The sequence below is a fragment of the Dufourea novaeangliae genome, unplaced genomic scaffold, assembly GCF_001272555.1.
Source record: "Dufourea novaeangliae isolate 0120121106 unplaced genomic scaffold, ASM127255v1 scaffold162, whole genome shotgun sequence".
Taxonomy (NCBI): Eukaryota; Metazoa; Arthropoda; class Insecta; order Hymenoptera; family Halictidae; genus Dufourea; species Dufourea novaeangliae.
This window is the reverse complement of record NW_015374046.1, coordinates 1,510,875-1,533,686: the sequence shown is the minus strand read 5'-3', so window position 1 is coordinate 1,533,686 and position 22,812 is coordinate 1,510,875. Positions and strand designations below refer to the sequence as shown.

At 33.2% G+C, this 22,812-nt stretch overlaps 1 protein-coding gene across 2 annotated transcripts in view; it reads right to left on the bottom strand.

Annotated features, from left to right (window-relative positions):
- LOC107189794 (broad-complex core protein isoforms 1/2/3/4/5-like) overlaps positions 1-20,111 on the bottom strand; it is a 43,254-nt gene extending 23,143 nt beyond the window's left edge. Inside the window, exons 1-6 of one of the 2 annotated variants that reach the window (XM_015578449.1) lie at positions 19,534-20,111; positions 15,526-15,720; positions 14,941-15,195; positions 11,084-11,219; positions 10,770-10,886; positions 8,023-8,501 (exon numbers count right to left, since the gene is read on the bottom strand). In XM_015578449.1, the coding sequence (XP_015433935.1) occupies positions 8,023-8,501; positions 10,770-10,886; positions 11,084-11,219; positions 14,941-15,195; positions 15,526-15,720; positions 19,534-19,722 (1,371 nt within the window). In that variant the 5' untranslated portion in view covers positions 19,723-20,111. Of the gene's footprint in view, positions 1-8,022; positions 8,502-10,769; positions 10,887-11,083; positions 11,220-14,940; positions 15,196-15,525; positions 15,721-19,533 lie in introns of those variants that run through there. The other variant, XM_015578447.1, reaches the window with a different exon arrangement.
- Between the last annotated feature and the right edge of the window lie 2,701 nt (positions 20,112-22,812).

Genomic DNA, 22,812 nt, shown 5'->3' with positions numbered 1-22,812 from the left:
CATTTTTGTGCCTTATCTGTGTATCTATATATTCTTTTTGTGTATTCGTCTCTAATCTTGCTCCTTATATTAATTTCATTGAAAAATGTTTGGCTATTTAAACTGTTTTGTAATGACACAAAGTCGTGGAAATAATATAACGCACATGATAAAGCCTATGCTAATATTTTTACTGTTTTTCAAAAATATTCATATTTTCTTTATTAACACCAAGTTTACGGACATTTCTTATACACCTATCTCTACAGACACGCGTCCACGAAATCGCAGATTTTCCTTAAAAAACAACTTAATGAATACTCAATTTACGATCACGTCAAATTGACGCGCATCCGTAGAGATACGTATTTCACATAGAGAATTTCGGGATTCGAAGGCATTCGAAATGCGTCGAAATGACGAGTCCCGTAAACCTAAGTGTTAAATCAAACTTATTTCGAATTTTTCAAAGAGCGTTAAAACACAGACAAGTATACAATAATTGTTACAGTAAATGTATATGTTCGAAATCCGAAAAAAAAAAAAAAAAAAAATGTTAAGCGTCTTTTGCCAATGGAATGCAAATAATGAGAGAAAGTTGAAGGAAGTTCGTAAAATTACATAGAGAATACATGCATACGTAAGTAATTAATAAAAATGTTAAATGTAGTTATTATGTTTTATTCCACAAAACCGAGAAACTTTCAGGCTCGCTAAATATAAAAATCTTGTAAGAGATCTATCCATTTTCTGAGCGAATATTTCAGGATACTGCAACTACAATTATCCCAAATGGTTAGAAAAAGAATGTACAGGAGGAATGTTCTGTATTGTGATTTTTTCTATTGTGAACGAAGATTTGTAATAATATTCGATCGACCATCGGAAACTCTTAACGGTCACAATCTTCTGAATTCTTTGCGAAAAATTCTGAAGAATAATGGAGAAAATTTTTTGCAAAAATCTCGAGTCGTTCGAATTCATATAAAAAGTTCGACGATCGACGGTCCACGAAAGATACGTCCTGCGACGATCGTCAAGTTAGAATTTCCGTTTCAAGCTGGAATTTCGACAACACGCTTTTTGCAAAAAAAAAGTGATTTCCTAAAATAGATTTGCAAAACGTGTTGGAATTTATCACCTTGGATTCTCGTTCGGCGAATGTTTTATCTCACTGAAATTCGCAACCGGACTCTTATATAACGCAGAAAGCAATAATTTACAGCTCGATAATTTATGTTACCTTTAGATAAATATTAATAGATAGATACCTTACTAGTAGTGCTTACTTCATAGTAAAATGGTTCGTATTCATTTTCCCTTTCAAACGTATAATATCCAAAGACTTGTTCGAATAAATAAACATAAAAATGATAATTAAAAAAGACAATAGTATATACACGTACACCTCAAATGATTTTCGAAAGAATACATGTTTTTTCTTTGCAAAACAGAATTTCTTAGTGTTATCAACAATAATCATTTATTGCCTATTCATTGTTACTGTAACTGAAACAGCTTTCACAAGCTTGACAAAATTAAATTATTTACTGGAACAGTTCCTGAGAATCATGATTCAACGATTTAGAAATAACGAAATTATTATTATTCTTCATACTTTATCAATTTAAAACTAAATGCGAGTAAATGAAACATTTCAGGCAGCGTTCGAAAATACTACTTTTACTTGGAAATCTGTCTCAATGACTTTTGATATTGTCGACTAGTTACTTGAGCTTAATTATTAATTTATTTGGAAAAATTTCGATGAGAACCAAACGTACTTAAAACATACCAATTGATAATTACTATTTGACTAATAACGCGGACATTAGCGTGTTGATACCCCTTTAAGCATATAATTAATATATAATTGCTCATCGATCAGTTACCAGATTAATCGACAGTTGTAACTTATAACGTTTCACTCGACTATTTCGATTTATTTGTTGTTATAAAAACTCAATGAAATTCAATGATAAATTGAATATATAAAAGTACAAAAAACCTAACACAATCGTAAATAAAACTTCAGTAATTATCTGGTTCCATATGAACGCCGATCAATGATTTGTAACCGTATGTAAACGATAAATGATCAAAAAAAAAACATTGAATCTTTATAGAAGATTGCATTAATAGACTGGAAAAAAAAGAGACATACAAAGATTATAGAAAATTGCACGAAAATTGCATACACCCCTATGGATTTTTAATACTGATGAACTAACTACACTTACGTTCAAGAGATTGCACTATCGATTACTGCACCTTTACAATTATAAAAATCACTATTAAAAAATATAGTGAAATACTGGTCGTTTGAATACACTATCGAGTAGAAAATCCCCTTTTATATTAGACACAAAACTGTGGGACATAGATATCAAAGGAGAAAGAGAGAAGGAGCCTATGTGAAAGAGAGAAAGATAGACAGAGATAGAGAGAGATAAAGAGAGAGAACTAAGAAACATTAGATTAACTTGAAATACAATTTGCGAATTCTTCGGTCGCAATTTCAGTGAAGTATATCTCGATAATATATACTCTTCTCATTCACGGAGCACGTTTTCGTATTATAAAAATTTGTCCTTTCGTTTAGTATCACTCATTCGAAACGATATTAAAATTATTTTTCCTTCTACAGACGGTGTCAGCAGTTCGAAAACTTATCAGTACGAATACAATTACGCTTTGCCTTCATCACATACGCTATTTCACATCATTTAATGTTCTATCTACTAGTACAAAATGCTAGCGCTTCTTTTCCATGATAACACATTCGAGCCGGTAATTTTTCGGTAAGCCGGTATTTATTACAAGAAAATGGTTTTAATTTTCGTGACGCCATCATCGTTAACAATTATCTTTCTTACTTTTAATCATTTTATAATTTTACATACGTTCACTTACCGACCAAAGTTATATTTAATATAAAAAGAAAACGTAGGTAATATATTTTATTTTAATCACTTGCATATGGAATTGTTTAAATAATATGGAAGGTACGTATACTGTTTACTCGGGAAAAACATAAATTGTGTGACATGGTCATTCATTAGATATACATAAATACGAGTAACAGATATGATGTTCGTAAAAAGGGATTTGTTTCCGAATTTCTGTCGGTGAGTGTACATTTTAATGTAATAGAAAATGATAAAATAATACGTTCACCCACCGCCGGTGAGCTGTGTCTATTCTGGTTCTTTATCAATTATTAGTAGGATAGCCTACTTGTACTAAGATGGATATTTTGGGCCATGCTGTTTACAAAATTTGTCATTAACTAGAGAATTATTCTGTCGCTGTACAAACCAAAAGCTGTGGAGACACACACACCCAGACGTAGCGACACAACGATTCTTCAGGTATAATAGGAATGCCAACCGGCGGATCAGGCCAGGGTACAAAACTGTCGTACAGTCTTCCACCAATCGGTCGTACCTTCATGAATGTGTTACGAGAAACAATTTTCCTAGCAGAAATTTCGATGGTAGTAAACGTAAATATAAAACATCATCAGATTTTATTCGCAGACGATTCAGAATGTTCTAGCGTTTTCGACACCGTGCAGAAATCATTGAAAATTTTTCAAACCACTTTGCAGAACTGCACTCTTGACTAGATTTCATTCTTATGAGTAGCGATAAAATCTAGTTTCCATCTCTTCGAAATGGAAAAATTAAAGTATTCCGAACGAGAAACCAATCTCCTCTTTCGATTACCCCTAATTCTAGTACTACAGTTAATTGCTAGCTCTCGAGTACATAAATCGCTGTAATTTACAATATATACAACAAATGATCAAATGCACTTCCCTTAAATATAAGAGAGGACAATGGGGGGGGGGGGGGGGGGGGAGGAGGAAAGGAAATCGAAAATTTCGTCGAAAAATTCGTTCAAATGCATCGTAAGGATTACTTTCAGTGTTCGCGTTCTGAATAAATAATAATAAAAATAAATAACAGGTAATACGGGAATGTTAATATCCGTAGCTACTCGTCGAATGTATGTTTTCGTTCTTTTTGTTTGTTCGACTGATTAAAGAGAAGATAGTTGAATCGAAAATCAGAAAGTTTATGAAACCTTTTTCATTTCGATCTTATTAAAGTCTCTAAAGTTCGGCAGTCCATTCTCAGTTTAAGAATGTTCATTGCCTCTCTAAATTTTTCATCAGAGGTCCTACACTTATCGTTTAAAAGCCTCCAAGTTTAGTCATTTTAATTGCACAAACTGTCTCACTTTCTAATCCATCGCATTTCAATATGTCCCACACGTTTTTCGTGTTTACTCCTTAAACATGACGAAGTGTTTCAACTTTCCAATTTTCAAATCTCCCACCGGTTAAAAATAAAAGAACATATGTAAGAGAATAAGACAAGAGGAGTAGGGGACCTTAAAGATTTTGCGAAAAGGTGCTTTCTCCTAACTGAGACATTTCCTAGACGATGAATTTTTTGCTTGAACATTTTACTCTTGCTGTTAGTCAGTTGATTATTCGGCGGTTTTGGTTGGAGAAATGGAAAAACTGTATACTCTGTTGGAATGTATCAATCAATCAATGAATCAATCAACTAATCGGCTGATCGGTATATCACTTTTAATGCCCAGCGAAAGATTGCAAGTTAGAAAAATGGTATCCCTGTAACTGTCTTTGTTTCGTTTTCTTCTGCTTCGAATCCCGCTTTAATGCGGTTCTTTGCTTTACCCTTTCTATTTCTCTACCATTGCGGCTCGCTGTTGATTTTGGTTACTGTGTGATATATGTGTGTATGTATATGTATATGAATCTCGGTCCGTGAATCCAATCGATCGATTCCAGTGGAAACTAATAAATTATTAGTTATTAGTAATAACTGAAGTAAGTAACGAATAGAATAACAATTGTATTTACATAACTGTAAATAATTCATGTAAACAAAGATTCTGGAAAATATCAGAAGCATTAGAAATTTCTATTAAAGTACTGTAGATACACACACGTTAATTACTCGAAATGGAGAACTACTGTTAATCGATTAGATTATCTCAAATTAATAAATCGGTTTTCTTTAAGTATAAGATTATTATTTTTACTGTATTCAAACAATAAGGTGAGAAAAGATACAAATTAAAATTTGTCTCCTGTAACGTTCCGACTTTGTTCAAATTTTGGGAACGAATAAAAATGTCTGTATGAATTTTTTAAACGAACTATAGTCCAGAATAAGATAAGCCTTAGAGTTTCGCATAATAAAATGTAATCAAATCATTTAAATTGTATTGACAAAACATGAGCCTGATTTTAAAGAAACTCGAACGTTTGCAAGTAAAACTGTAGATTAAAATCGAGAAAGGATCAACGAACCGAGGTTTGCAACAGGCTGTCTGTACAACAATCTTAATAACATGATATGCAACATTTATATTCTAATCTTAGATTGAGTAAAAACTATGCGCTGGGCACGAAGCTCTCTGTTACACGCGTTGGAAAAAGAAAAGAATAGAAAAACCCTCGGAAAAAGTGCGTAACGATAAAAAAAAGACCTGTCCGCGTATGAGACGAAAAAAATTAGAATTAGTCTGTTTTTCCCATCTCTTTCGTGGTTAATGCTTGTGTAGCTTCAGTTAAAACTTTGATCGGTCGCAGTCGTTGCGACCCCGGCACTGTTGTAAAACGGTATGTAAATATACTTATTGTAATAATATATAGCTGCATCTGTGATTTGATTGTAAATCGTGAGGTAAAGAGCCTGTGTGAACGGCGCGGTTAATTCGCGAAACATTTCGATTTTTCTAGAATACGGAGTCTACGAGAAAATTTTCAATAGTTCTGTAAATTGCTCCTATAATCGAATCACAATTACAACAAAATGGTTAAATTACTCGTATATCAAAGGATGACGATTATCAAACTAATTATCAAAAGTGTCAAATACAACGAAAATGTCACAAATATATAAATTTTCCACTAATGCGAAGGTTATAATAAATGGAATAAAATTGAAATTTAATTAAAATAGAATTATTGCAAACCCTGGACTCCGTATGTCACGAAAAATTTGTCGAACACATCGCGCTCACGGAACTATTGTCACCTGTAAAATATAATATAAAAGATCCTGAGTTGTACTGTGTGGTACTATGGCTATGGAGTTCGGCGATGCCTGAGATGGCTTTATCTTCATCATTCATATATTTAAACAAAGAGATTTACATAAATTGCTTCAGAAGTTATGTTACGAGTAAATACAAAACAATTCCTAAGCCAAATGTTGTATACTATTCTCTGCTTTGCAAAACCATAATATTGTTAAAATACCGATCAATACAGTCCAATCTGATTATAAAAATTTATCCAATATTAATCAGTACCTCAAAATATTATAGTATTTTATACACACAGAAAATACTCTCATAAGATATAATAGTTTTAACCTAGGAATCCTCTCATAATAAATTAATTTAATTTTACCAAAACTCCTTAATGTTTTTCAATAATTACAAAAATTTTAGTCCTCAGAAAGTTAATAAAAGGATCAAGAGACAAGTAACAAACAGTCTCTACTTAATTGAATATGGGAAATGAACTGATAATTGAACTGTAAAATATAATACTACACAACTTATTTGAAATAAGTTATTTTGAAATTACTCAATAATAGATAAAAAAAAAATCCTTTGTTTGCATCTTTATGTTATCAAATATAAACATAGAAACCTACTGTTCGAATAATAATAATAGTAATAATACTGTTTTTGTTATCACTTTCCATAGAAAAATGCAAGCTAAAAATACTTTTGAAACGAAAATGTACTAGCTACAATACTTTGCAATAGCATTAATATATAAAGGTACTAAAAGAAATTGAGTTGATTTCATGAAGAGGAAGTGGAAACGATTAATCATTTAGCTCTGTAATATCACATTAGAGCATATAAAACTGGAGAATTCTGTGTAAGAAAAGCCACCTCGGACACAAGCCTCTTATAATATATTAAATTCAATCTGCTGCATCACGGTGGTTTCCCATCGTTAACTGTCAATAATAAATCCTCTGTAAATCTGCTTGAGCTGTAAAATCGGTTGGCTGTCTATCGCACCGTTAAACTGCTACGTGGTGAAAAATATATTATAATATGTTCGTACGTCATCCTGGGAGTTTCTGTGCGTTGCACCCAGTCGTGTGACGTATTCAATAAAGTAAATATAATCCTCTGTAAGAATATAATATCGTTGTAAATATCTGTAGTTTATATAACACTGTATAGCATCAAATAAAACAACAAGTTATCCTGGCTCGCGGAATAATCAGTACGAGGTGGGATGGCTACTCCACTTGCGGCAACTGTTTGTGGTTTCTTTCGTGGTTTGTTTAAGGAATACGCTCGCTTTTCCTTACGACGACGAATAGGCACGGCACCTTTTGCGAGTTGTCCTTCAAGGACATCTATTTTATCAATTAGTGTAAGGTGCTGCTAAGAGACTGTCCTTTCAAGCAATGTGCTACATGAGATTTTTAAACTAACCATTCTTTTCAAACCTTTGTATAGTTTCTTATTAAACAAAAAAAACTCATTTTATAAAAATAGATATAACCTTTTAATATGATATAAAAGGATTATAAATTTCAAAATAATTCCAATGTAACATGAATGCAATTTCTTCATAGAATGCAAACTATTAACTAATATTTTTTTTTTCATTTGATGACATAAGAAAAAGAAACAAAATTAAATCTTCCAAGTTTTTTAAAGACTTAATTATGTTTTAACTTCCAGCAAACAAAAATAAGTTTGAGTAAAAACGTAAAAGTATTGTAAAATCATATACATTTAAAATGATCATTAACGTCAGGTAACTTTCTGTATGTTAAAAATTTCTTGGAATTCTTATCTCTTCCATTGCAGCACAATCTTTCAGTCTCTTTGCTACACCTTGGTCTTTCTTTGAAAGACTATGCTCAACTCCCGTAAGAGTCTATGGTTGCCAAAAACCATTGGCATTAATCCTATTCAACCAAAAAACTATCACAAATGGGCCAAAAAAACTAAGGCGCATTAGTGGTATGCTGCATCAAACTGCATCATGTTGCTCTGAAAGTGCTTTGATTCAACACTGGTCTGATTGACCTCATAAGCACCATCCTGGAATGCTCTTGATTTGTTCTCCAGAGTCACTGTGGCTGTGCCCTCTTCTGTGGAAACTCTGGGCGTAGAAAAAGGTTTGATAGTATCTGTTTGCTGCGCCTGGATTTGAAGATGAGTTTGCGCTCCAGTTTGCTGTTGTGCTTTTGGCTGCTGTTGTTGGTAGATTTCTTCCTGACGGTGTCTGTCAGCGACGTTGAGTTCATGGAAGCTGACCAGGTGACGCTTCAGGTAGAGCTTGGTCTTGAATGGCTTGTTACAAAGGGGGCATGTGACACTCTGAGGGTTGTGGATCAGGCGCATGTGCTGACGCAGGTTCGACAAGTTACTGTACATGCGGTTGCAGACAGGACAGGGGCGTGGGTCCAGCGAGTGCAGTTTGCGTAGGTCAGCTGCAACACACACACAACTTGCTCTAACCCGGTAGAGGCAGCACGGAGAAGGGAGTTAATCTTTTTTCTTTGTTTTGTTTATTGAGTGGATTTATGGGTGGGGTCTCCGATTTACCAGCCACCACCGGACAGCAACAACCAGCTGAGAAACCCTAGCTGCACGATTGTTGTATGCTCTATCTTGTTTCACAATGGGATCACTTTTAATTTTTAGTCATGATATTTGAACTATTATTCTTTGAAATTTATTTTTTACATTAAAGTTTCAGTCACTTTCATGTAGTTCACATTTGCTACATTATATTCTAGTAAACATTTTATATTATAAAAATTGTTTTCTTTTTCTAAAAATGTATTCTCATTTACATTAATTGAAATTTCTAATCTGTGCTTAATACTTGATCATAGTATTCAAATCGTTTTATTTAATATCATTTAAATTCAGTTTATGACAGTTCAAAAAACTTCGTTACAATTTTAACACGATAAGTTACTTTATTTCTGTCAACATGTACTAAATTTATTATAAAGACATTCTCATTGCTATCCTCAAATAGTTTTCTCAAACTGTCATGATTTTTTAATGCAATAAAATATTTAAGGTTGGAAAAATATTGGCTGATCCCATTGCTACTTGTCGTGCGCACCACGATATCGCGCATCACCAACGTACACACATCGGAGACAAATGGTAAGCGTGTTGTTATTGGGTATATGAGGCGTGAGAGTCGCGCTGTATCTTCTAAAATTATTTGACATAACTGCTTCTCGACAACACCCTCTTGCGTTCATAAATTTTCGCTTGATATTTATAAATTGCTTATTTTTTAAATCTTTTTAAATAAGTTAATATTATAGTAATATTATTAGACAATTTCAAATGGACATATTTTTTGGCGTAATTATAAATAAAACTTTTTCTTATGCTCCATAAATCATAATAATTCTTATGCTCTATAATAATAGTAACAATCATGGAATTTTATAGTCGAAATAAAAATTACAAAAAAATGTAAATATAAATTTACTGTACTTTGTCTATTTCAAATTAGACTCCAAAATTCAAATTAAAAACTCGTAAACTTTAATCACATTTTAAAAAGCATATTCACATATTAAGAATCTATATTAAAGTATTCATTAACAGCAGTTCAGTTATTTGAACTTTAATTCATATTATGAAGTAACTATAGTGCATTATAGTACGATTAGTGAAGCCAAGGATATTAATTTTTAATTACAACATTGCGGTAAAACACAGACCTCAACCGAGAAGCTTAAATATAATTTAACATCAAGCTTTTGATATATGAGATATATGTATATGGATACATAGAGCAAACAACGCCAATTAGACAAAGTACAATGTTTTAAAATTTGCAGTATGTTAAAAATATAAGAATTTATATGCATTACAAATGTATACATATAGTCAAAATTAATATTAATGGATAACATTACTTCTGCATGAATAAAATTTAAAATTTGTTTAAATAAATAGAAATTAATAATTAAAATTGTTTTGTTTCTAATTGGCATGTCTTCTAACGGACAAAAACGGAAAACGTGGAAGCAACGGACAGGTTTACCAGACGGAGGGATTTGTTCCTTCATATTTTAAAAGTACTTAAAACTTCTTTATATTTGGTTTTCTTTGGACATATATTTATCCTTTGAATATGCAACATTTATATGTGAATTATTAAACTCACAAAAATTTTCAATTATTTCCAATTTAAAGTAAGCGGAAGTATATTTACTCTAAAGTAAAGCTAAACATAATTCACACTATAATCTTCTCTTGATAAACGTTACGATATGTATGATACGATAACTTTTCTTAAATTAGTTATCTGTTATTATGAAACTATAACTTTTTAATATACCCTCCAACTCTGGCAAACAAAATGGACAGGTAGAGCCCGAGTATGTACACACAGCTGATTTTCTCACACAAACAGCCGCAAACTGCACTCCGCCTGGATAAAATCATTAAAAGATCGCCTCCGAGTGTCAAATGTCTCTCTCTTTCCTCCCCCCCCTTTCACTCTCTCTCACTCTCCCTCTCTCTCTCTTTCTCTCTCCTACCGCCTAGCAAGAGCTACCGAGCTACACGAGCTTACCATTTCAAACCGAGGCTCCCCTTCTCCTTCCATGTTTCTACTCGCATCCAAAAAATTCTCTCCGACATGATCGGCTAGGTTGTTGCTGTTTGTAATGGTGCTCGCAACTACCAAAGAATTAGGGTTGGGATGGGTGGTCACTTACCTTGTTGCTCTTGATTTAACTCCGTACTGCTGGCATGAGATGGTCCTGGTAGTCCTCCTTCTAATGGTCCACCACTCCCGCCGCCACCACCTCCTCCTCCCCCACCTGTTCCACTCCCTAAAAGAATTCTTTAATTGAAAACTATATTTCTTATAAAGTATATTTGTTATTTCTTCCGTAACAATATTAAATTTATTAATAAATTTAAAAATGTTTTAACCAGCAAACATCATTGTGTTTTCTGAATACGCTATTTGTCAAGTAGATTTAAACTTGAAAGAATTATTTTGTATACATAAATTGGTTACAATTACCTTGATAAGAAGGTGGATAAGATGGCAAAACCTCCATGCCACCATCAAGGCTGAGGAAACCACTTGGCAGTGTGTTGACCTCCTGCTTTGGAGAACAATCATCGTCGCTTCCATACTCTGGTAATTCTATTTTTGGCTAGAATACAAACAAAATGATAATAAATCTATTTCTTTTCCTTAAGTAATAGTTGCATTGTTCTACACATATATGTATAGTATGTCTGGTTTAAGTGAGAACGGTTAAATATTTGGTAAGCGAGTAAAAATATGAAAAAATTGTTCCCACAAAAGTTTTTTGGTATAAAGAGGCACAATACCATAGGATAGATATTGGGCTGTCCCATAAGTCCTTGCCGGGTTCGTTGTTTTTCGAACGTTTTCGTCTTTAAATCGAAACAGGTCCGAGATGTTTCCAGAATATGCGACTATGTGCGCGAACCTTCCGCGTAATAGGTATAAATTGGCGCGGGGTAATAAGGAGATTAATAGAGAACGAAAATGGAGCAACATCAACTGGAGCGATTATGTTGTATGAATACCGGCTTAACACCTCTTCAACGGAGATGGCTAAGAAGATCAACGCTGCATTCGGGCCAGGTACTAGTAGCGATCAGAAGATACGCTTCTGGTATAAGTGCTTCGATGAGGGCGATATAAGGTGTGAAAACCAACCCCGCTCTGACCGGCCAACTATCTTTTATAAAGCCGGCCAACTACCTTAAATAAAAAAAAGTATGACATTCCATTTAAAAAAAATTAAGGTGACCTTCTGATTCTTCCTAGTGATAGTGGTGGCACTTCTGTCTCCCAGGAGAAGGGATTGTGGTATTCCTTCCGAGGCCAGGAGCCGGACGGTATAGTGTTCAGCCTACTCAAAGACCAAGGGGTCTAGGGGTGGCTTTCCCGGGGTTCTGTTTATCCCGGCTTTCCACCCGGTCCAACTTTATTAGGCCCGGGCCACGTGGAGGTTCAAGTGTACTCGCTGTAGGATTCGGAGAGTCATTAGAACGGCCCATCCCTACCTAATTTGTAAGCTAGTGGAGTATGAACGTCGGGGAATCCAATCCTTCGTCTCTTAAGGTGAGTACGGTGAGTACCAGCTCACTTTTGTCTTCACCCGGAGGCGGAGTCTGCACACATGGAGATTTCATCGACGTAACGTCATCATCGAGAGAGAGCTAGATCGCCTAATCGCAACCCCGTAGCCAAAATTTAGATTCTTCCTAACCCAGACCTACAGAAAAACTATGTACATTATGTAATGTAGTCCTCTGTACCACAAAACTTTTGCAGAAACAATTTTTACATATTTTTACTCGCTTACGAAACACTTAACCGTCCTCACTTAACCCGGACACAGTGTATACTCCTATACCTTATAATTTAAAAAGGAGACAGATACACCTGAACATATATAAAGAGAAGGAATGTATTAAAGACTTTCCCACGATAACTTATTAACACTTTTTTATACAACTTATATTTATGTACCCCCGTGAGCAAACTCGACTTCCGTTAGGAGAAAAAGTGATGTAAGAGAAAGGCCTCCGACCACTTGTTCTCGGAGTTACTGAAGTTTAAGCCAAATTAACATTCGGTTTAACATTTATTTCAGTACTTGAAATAAATTTACCAAGTGGTAGGAAGCCCTTACCCCTACGCCGCTTTTTCCTCTAACGTATGATAGATATTTAAAAAATAATTTGTAGAGAATTATGGTGCAAAACTGTACACTCAACTACTCAGAATTTAGTTTCTTGTAAGTTAATACGTTCCATGTTTATTAAGATTTTAATGGAATATTCAAAGAATTTGTTTTCAAATATTCATTATAGAAGAAAAACTAATCGATTTCCTCAAAATGTATATACAGGGTGTTTACGGTATTACTAGCCAGCGTTTTTCTTGAAAAAATATATATTAGGAAAAAAATGAAAGACGAAAAAATTTTACAGCTTTTTCTGACCAACGTAGTAGTGTATATCAATTTTTTTCTATTTGCTATATTTTCAAGAAATGAAGATGTCCTTCAATTTTTTAAATAGAACGCTGTATATTTTTTTATGTCATATGAAAACTTGTGTCAAGACGAATCCACCCATATGCCATACAATCACATTCAAGGTCATACAAGGTCAGAAATTAAAGAAATATTTCGAATATTTCGTACCAATGTGTTTACAAGTATTCTTTATTGACAAGACTACAGTAAATGTTCAATATAATTTCCCTGTGCATGAATGCACATTTCTAGTAATGTTGTCCAAGATATTAATACATATGCTTGTGTCATTTTGTCTTTTAAATCGTTTACTTATACTACATACTCTAGATAGTGTATTGTAAACGATATCTTTTAACAGTGCCTCGTAAAAAGAAATTCAGAGGTGATAAATCTGGAGGATCTTGAAGGCCACTTCAAGAGGTCCGTCTGTTCCAATCCATTTGTCGTTAAACATGTTGTTAAGGTGATTTCTCACAATTCTGCAATTATGTGGTGGGGCTCCATCTTGTTAGAAATGCATATCTTAGGCAATGGATAGTGACTAATCTTCCCAATAGTCTTTAAATTGCGTATTTAGAAACTCTAAATATCTATCCCCATTTAATGTTCCACTATAAAAATATGCTCCAAATAGCACATTGTCAATTATGCCACACCACACACTTATATGAAATTACACTTGGAAGTTTTTTCTTTTCTCACTTTTGGATTTTCAATGCATCATATGTAGGCAATAAGAATGTTGCTCCTCATATTATTGTTAAAATTTTATTCGTCTGTCCAACGAATTTTTTTGTAAAAATTATAGTCGTTTCTATTATTCATACGTAACCAATCGCAAAACTCAATACACTACGGTAAATCACTTTCTTGTACCTCTTCTACTCTATGGTATTTAAAAGGTTTCTAATTATGTAATTTTCAAATTTTTTTATGCAAGTTGTCGTTGATTTTCTTTAAGATGCAGGAAAACTTCTATTTTTTCATCTTCATAAAGAAGACGATTTCCGATGATAGTTATTTTGAAAACACCTTCTTTCCTCCAAGCGCTTTGCATGTGAAACAAACTGACTTTCATTTGGTTACACTCTATCCAAATATTATTTTCGGTACTTCAATGTACTACCTTTTTTATTTCCATTATACTACTCTGATAGCGAATGACAACAAAAAATCAGTCACATTTAAGAAACTGAACTGTATCAATAAGAAATGCATGTAAACACACTAGTACGAAATATTCAAAATATTACTTTTACATCTGATCTTGTATATCCTTGAAGGTCACTGTATAGCATATGGATAAATTCATCTTGACACATGCTTTCATATGACATAAAAACATACAGGGCGTAACAAAAATGTTGGAGGACCCGGAAATGGAAGACTCGTGGAGTGATTTGAAACAAGTTTTTCCTTAGCAAAAATGTTATCCGAGGCTTTGTTAAATTAAGGAAAAACTGGTTTCAAATCACCTCACGAGACTCCCATTTCCAGGTCCTCCAACATTTTTGTTACACCCTCTATACAGCGTTCAATTTAAAAAATTAAAGGTCACCGTCGTTTCTCGAAAAATATTGCAAATATAAAAAATTGTTATATGCTACTACGTTGGTCATAGAAAACTGTAAAACTTTTTCTTCTTCCATTTTTTTTTCTAATACTTACTATTTTTAAGAAAAAGGCTGACTAATAATAGCGTGAACACTCTGTATGATAGGTATGCAACGCCTGAAAAAAATCGAAGCTTTAAAAGATCTCAAATTTTTCTTTACATCACTGGATTCTTTTCTTCATTTTTAATACGTAATCGTGCAAGTAGTAAGTAGAAACTGATTAAAAATATACGAACCTCAACAATATCGAGATCTTTGTAACAGTCGAGTTGAACCTGTGGCTCAATTAGTGGCCGTGTGCGTGGCGTTCCAGGTGCACAGGCCACTGCAGCTGGTACTGGACTAGATATCTGAGGCGAATCACTTCGTTTGCACAGCCTTTTCAATGGTGGAGGACTTGAGGCTGGTGGAGTTTTGCTATGGTCCTCCTCCAAACTTGGTGAGATTAGCCCACGTCCATTTGATGCATGTATGTTATTTGTTTTCAAATGCTACAATTATCAAATCAAAATGAAATTAACGCATTATTGATAAATACTTTAATATAAAGTACACCTAATTACACAAAATTTTTTATTAAACCTTTTGGCACAAGTTTAATTTATTACACAAACTCAAACACTTTTGTCCTCATGATTAGTTTCGTGGAAGTTAATAAGCATAATACAATTTTTACCTGTGTTTCATTTATTTTATTCCTGTTTAAATATTCAATACTTAATATTATTTGAAAAATTTCTAAGTATTTGAATTTTAACTATGATGAAATAATAATATTATTTCATACATATACTGTTTGTCAACAATTTCTAAATACAAACCTTTTCGTTGTTGTGCTGAATATTTTGAGAGTCGGTGAGGCCACGGATTTGCAGAGACTCAGCAGTTCGTAGAAATGTAGGCAATTCAGCTTGAGATATGTTAACTTCCCCAGCATACATAAACTCCAAAAGTGACTGTAGGTGTTCAAACTCCACATCTCTCATAAATATTATTGGATGCTTGCATGGATTTGTCTATAAACACACATTTATACATATACATATAAACCTAAATATAAAGGACGAATAATTCCTTTTCTCAAATCTTTTTCATAATATCTAACATAACAGTCCTCGAGACATTTATGAGTTATAATCTTTAAAATGCGAACATATAATAATATGCAAATACCTTTATGCGTAATCACCGAAAAAAAACTTGGAAAATATGTTCGTGCAATTTTGAGTGAGTTTCACAAATACGAGTAATCACAAAGGCTATAATAATTTTTTTATTTCCAACAATATTCCAATGTATACTTTATTGAAATATTTTGATAATCTGACTATTAAGTTGTTACTCATTTACTGATGTTGATCAATTACTGAATTTAATAATTAACAAATTCGTGAATAAACTGAACTTCCTTAAAATTGATTTTTAACTTTCTTTCTTACAACAAATTACCTTCAAAGAAAACATGAATGATCTTCTACTGTAATTAATTCTTGAAAACTGGAATTTTATATCTGCTTCTTCCCCAAACATATGTATGTTCTTTCTCGTCTTTTAAATCTACTCACTTGGTTAAATATTTAAGAAACACAGTAATCATGTTATCAAAATAAGTGAATTCAATTAAATTACATTTTAACTTCCACAAATAGGCTTGTATTATCAATATTAGTCATTATATAAATAACAATGTCAATTCTATGTGTGTAATATATGCTATTATAATTGAAGAATAAGGAAATTTAATAAATATAATCAACATAATTCATATAAAAAGCGAACATGGGAGTACACATTTCTGAGTGAGTTTTATGCAAATTAAAAATTATATCTTCGATATGATGTACTACAATTTAAATAATTATTATATAAAAACTATACAATAACCATATTTTTGTGACCTTCCTGTTCTTTTTATAACTTATATTTAGTCTATCTTCAAAGCAACAAAATGTATAGTGGAAGCAATAAATATATAGTGGAATAACTTACAAAGACAGAATGAACCTATCAATGTAGTTACTGTACAGTTTTTATTTTTCTATTACAATATATTGTGTCCTACAACTACAACATATATTGAAGATGTAATTCCTAGTTTACATAAAACTCACTCAGAAATATGTACTCTCCTGATAAGTTAATAAACTGAAATATAGTCAATTTTTGTATAAATAAAAATAAATAAAAACAAATACTTTGTAATGTTAAGTGTACCTGTTCACTCAATTCTACTTACAGTCTTGAACAGAACTGAACTGAAATGAATAGCCATTATTTCAAATATTTGTTAGAAAAATTATATTATGCCAGGCATAATAGAGATTCAGAAATATTATTTTGCAATACTTTATTACAATTATTTATAGAAAGGAAAACAGAAAATGAATACTATTGTTGTACAGACAGTATAATTGTACATCATGCCTCACTTATTTCTGAACTTTTTGAAACTGCTGCACAATTTATTACCATAAATGTAGCAGTAATATGATAAATTTACAAAGTACAAAAACTGAATCTTTGAAATGTTTAATTTCCTGACACATGTCTCCCAAGCACTTTTATTTCTTCGAATATGTTCTAGTAGTCTGTATAGTTTATACCTTGATTTTTCACCCCGAAGACGCAGATAGTTTTGATTTTGATGGTAATGTAAACAGCAGAGCATGGGTCTGTTTAGTTTCTCATGCATCATTTCTTTTAAAGCATTTTTATACAGATGTCTTTTTTTCGAATTAATATAAACTACTACCTTAAATTACTTATAAGTAGCTATTGAGATGGATGAAGTTCCTTAAAACTCAAGTCAAAATGGACCCACTTACCACCATCCGAGGGTTAAAAAGTAAACTGATACGTCTTCAAAAACTATTTATATTTTAAAAAATAAATAAATATTGTGTTACAAGAAGTTCAAACATTCTTCTTTAAATTACGGATTATTTAACCTCATATTTTAATTTTAAGACAGTGTAAAAAAATGTAGAGTATACTCAATACTTTATAATTTAAAATTTTTAATGCACATTATAATTTAAGTCACTTCTAATATTAATATTAAAGTGCTTTTACAATGTTACAAACAAAAGAAACAAAACAATGATGAAATTGTACAATGCATTAATAAATGACAAATTGCAGGTAAAAAAATAATTTTAGTAGTAATTAGTCAGAAAAATGATAAACTACAGACTCATAAACTTCTATTTAATACAGAAAGTGGCCAACAGTAATAGTAAAAAGTATTATAATTTACATTATACTCAATGAATAACATTCATGTTTGTTAAATATCAGTTTCATCCACAATCATCTGTGAAATCATGTTCTATTACTGTAAATGAAGGAATCAGGTATGAGATTTGAAATGTTTATTTTTATTAAAAGTAGCAAAAAGAAAGGATGGTTAAGAAAAAAGAAAAAAATATTCCACTAGCTTCTGCAGTCTTAACGTATAGTTAAAACCTACAGAGCACATGATCGATGATTAATTCTGATAAAATATAAATCAAATAACAATAATTAAATAGATTATATGTTAGAAATTGCATGTCTTTCATTAATTATTAATCATTAATTTAATGACATTAACAAGAAAATTTAATTATTATTTATCATATATATTCCGTATTTTTATGCCTTATGCTTGTTATGTTATTGTTTAGATAATTATAATATATAGAAATTGATTTCTACTTTAACAATATGCTTTTGATTTTTACAAATAATAGTGTAATAAGTAACAGTGATTTATAGTCCAGAATTTTAAACTTATAATAAATTATTAATAATTCAACTGTTTTTTATGACAGATTGATATTAAACAGATAACAATAGAACCAAATTTTTAACTTTATACAAATCTTTAACAGGAATATATGTACAATGATATGATTGAATATGTAGATACTAAAATGTATATCATAAACATTCTGAATTGAATCCTACAATAGACCGTAAGATGTGATTAATAACTACTACCACAACTGTTTACTTCTTTATGTACTTAAATTCTCCCTTTTTATATCAGGTTATATAATGTAAAAGATTTCAAACTTACAATGAAGTAGAAAAAACTAACCACAATTATACTTTTCTTAATTGTAATTTAACAGTTAACATTATATTACATTATGTATAAATCATAGGTTTTATGCACTTTAGCATATAACGTTCAATTTTATTTTTAATATAATAAATCTCTCAATAAATAAGCTGTATCTAATTAATCCTAGTTTGTGGAAATTTGTCTATAGAAGTGGATATGCAGATTTATATTTTTATTCAGAGTGTTTCTGAGCTTACATTTAATACTTTACTCTAAAGAAAAACAGTAAACTACATAAACACTGCAAACACATGTATACAGTTTGAAAACATATGTATGTTGTATACAAATGAAAGGCCATCTCAGTAACTACATCTCTGTTTCATATTACATTATTAATTTCTACATTTATTAAACTATTATAGCCTATAATATACAAATAATATATTAACGATGCATTACAATAAAATCGGATCAAATCAAAACGGACTTCAAATATTAATAAACAAACAAGTGATGTGCAATAGCAAGTAGCTTATGCAAAACATGTATGAAGCTGCTGCACGGGAGGAACATCACGCATACACATACACAGAGGCGTCATATATACATTCGTACACATGTACATGAGAATTTTGAGCAAGTACTTTAATTTCGACCGCATCGAAATCAAAGCATGATTCTCAAACAAGGTAAGAATACTCGGCTAAGAGGTAGGGAGGGGGGGAATATCAAGCAAATAGCACCGAAAAGAGAAGCAAGGCGGGGAAGGTTTTCTAACCTTGAACAACTCCTTGAAGTAAGGGCTGCACGCGGAGAGGACAACCTTGTGCGCCTGCAGACGCCTACCATCGCAGGCGAAGGTGACATCAACAAAGTCTTCGTCATCCCTGAGGGCTTCGAATTGGCTGGTGATATTAGCTTGAAAGTTGTTCCAACGCAAGCAAAACTGCTGCTGACTATCCGTCATTCTCCTCGCTCGACTCCCTTCGACCTCCTCTGTCTCCCTCACTCTTAACCTGAGAGCCCCCCACCACCCACCCTCTGTCCGTCTCTCTTTTACTTTCACCTTCTTCTATTTCTATCCTTATTCCTCTTTCTCCTTCTTACTGGCAGCACCGTTGTCTTTCCTCGTCGCACACTTTGACTTCTCGAGTATATCTTTCTTTGCCTGTCTTTTTTCCTTCTTCCAGGAGACAATTTAAGAATTTTTCAAAAATAATCAATTATGGAAGATTCATCGAGACGAAGAGGGTGAGGGTGGCTTCGCAGGTTAGGGTAGCCTGTTTTAATGCACCCTCGTGCCAGTGGTTTCAGATGAGGCTCCCATTACTCTGGAAAAAAAATGGCAGGTGCAAAAAGTGCAATCGATGACTGAAGAGGAAATGTGTGCGTGGGGAGAATCGATAGACGGCTTACCAACGTGCGAACAAGAAATGAAGTAAATTTCCCTGCGTAGTACTTTTTATCCGTTTTTACTAATTTTTTTAAATAGTAGTGTTTTTCCTTCTTTACAGATATAATGTGCCCCTTCCTAATGTACATTAAATTACTACCATTTTAATCACATTTACAACGACATAATGAAAAAAATTTATATCCAAAAGTCCAGTCCATTAAGTTACTAGAACTTCATGTAGAAATTGTCTACGATTTAAGCCAAAAGAAGATATAATAAGAGGCGACACTTAGTGGTGGATACCCTCGCGAGCAAACTCGGTTTCCGCTAGGGGAAAAAGTGGCGTAAGAGAAAATCCAACATAAATGTAACATAAATTTCAGTAATTTCCGATACCAAGTGGTAGGAGGTCCTTGTACCTACTTTGCATTTTCCCCTAGAAAAAGCCGAGTTTCCTCGCGAAGGTACGTAAAATACGCATGGTATAAAGCCCGCAACACATGGTGCTTATTTTCTTGCAGTCTCGTTTGCTTGGAGTGTGCATAATAATTATAATAGACTGCGTGTTTTATGGTAGGGATGAAGCGAGATCGAGGGACAGAAGTAGCGCTGGAGTAACTCCTCTCTTGCTCGCACATCTCAAAGGGAGGGGAGAAAGCTACTGGCGGGCGACGAGGAGAAGAAATCTACATGCGTGTATGCTTCCACCAGCAGCCCCATTAGAAAGAGAAGAAAGCTAGTTCAGTTATTGTCCTCTTTCTCTAGTGCCGATTTTATTCTTACCATAAGACCACGCTCTATTATATATGTCCATGATTTATGCTCACAACTTCGGCCCGCCGGCTCCTCAATTACCCTTAACCAGCTTTTGGTTTACCGCCTATCTTTCAAATATTAAAATTATGTAGTACTGAAATAATACCAACCGTATTATTTCAAATAATATTAATATTATCGGGGATGAAATTATACAATTGTTTATAGAATGTTAGAATTTATTCACAAATGCAGTTTCGAGATAATATGCATTGTTTAGTAAATTATCTAATAATGGTTTAAGTTTTCCTAATCCTTTACAATCTAATAAAACCATTTTTCTTTCTATCTACTTTGTTCATATAATGAAAATTATAAGACATAATTGATTAAATTTAAAACATGTTTAGATAAAACTGTCATTTTTCCTGATTTTATTTTATTCAAACGAAGTAAAATTAGCTAAGTATAATAATTTACATATGGTTATGATTTTGAAAAACATTTCATTGCTAAGGAAGCTTAATTTAACCTTTATTTCAGTACTTGAAATTTTACCAAGTGGTAAGAGGCCCTTCTTCTGCCTTCTCCTACGCCACTTTTCCCCTAGCGGAAGTCAAGTTTGCTCATGAGGGTACTTAACATGGCTACAAGGTTGATGCAAGATCTGGTCTAGGTTCTCCCCTGTGTGGCGGGGGACAGAATACGCCCACGGTAATCCCTGCCTGTCGTAAGAGGCGACTAAAAGGGACTGTTGGGACCGCGGGACTGTGGCACCCGCGGTTCGGTGGGGGGGGGAGCTCTGCTTCCCCCACCACAGAGAGGGCGCTCTGCCGTCCACTGGCGGAGCGGGCGCTGGGGAGGTACCGGTCGTGTTCGCAAGAGATCCCGGTGCCTCCCCGCACAGCGCCGAGCCCGGCCACCGTGAGGTTTTAGTGGGTATCCCTCCCGGACATACAGTCCGGGGGGTGAGTCCCACACTACCCCCGCCCCCTCCCCGTCGGGGGATGCGGGGGTGTGCGTAACGCATTTCCTCACGAAAAAAAAAAAAAAACAAAAAAAAAAAAAAAAAAAAAAAAAAAAAAAAAAAAAAAAAAAAAAAAAAAGATCTGGTCTAGGTTATAAATTGACCTAGGTTAGTTGGTTTGGGTTGTATTGCAAGACTTGCTGTTAATTTACTGCCAATTTGCTTTACCATTTCGCCAGGTAGGCTTTGCCTGCAAAACCCACGTCAAATGTGGAAACATATGGCAATGGTTTTTTAGACTTTTGTCATTATATGCTGGCAGTTTGCTCGAAATTTGCACACAACTAGTTATCACGGGTGTAGTTCAAAACAGGAGTATATAATTATATGCTAATGGTTTTACTTCAAACTTTTGTAAATTATGGACACTATTTTTTACTATTTTATAATCAAAATTGGAAACGAAATATGGCAGATTTTTTACATTGTTTCCTTACAAATTCACTATTTCAGATCCATATATGTATATCCCTGATAACCAGTTGTGTACATATTTCGAGGAAATTGTCAGGAATAAATGACAAAAGTTGACTAAAAAACCATAACCATCTGTTTCCGCATTTGACTTGGGTTTTACAGGCACCGCCAACTGACAAAATGGTAAAAGCAAATTGGCAGTAAATTAGCAGCAAGTCTTGCAACACGACGCCTATGTCAAATTGTTGGCAAAACCGGAACAAGGTTTGCGCATGCCCAATTTGCTGCATTTGCTGTATATGTAAAAAGTTGCAATTATTTAATTTTTGTCTGTGATTCTCAAGTTATCAGAGTTAAACTTAATTATTTATCGTAAGTTATTCTACTATTACTTATTTATGTCGTCAAGTTATATTGTCGAAAAATTTTAGGAATTATAAAAATGTATACATGTATATTCA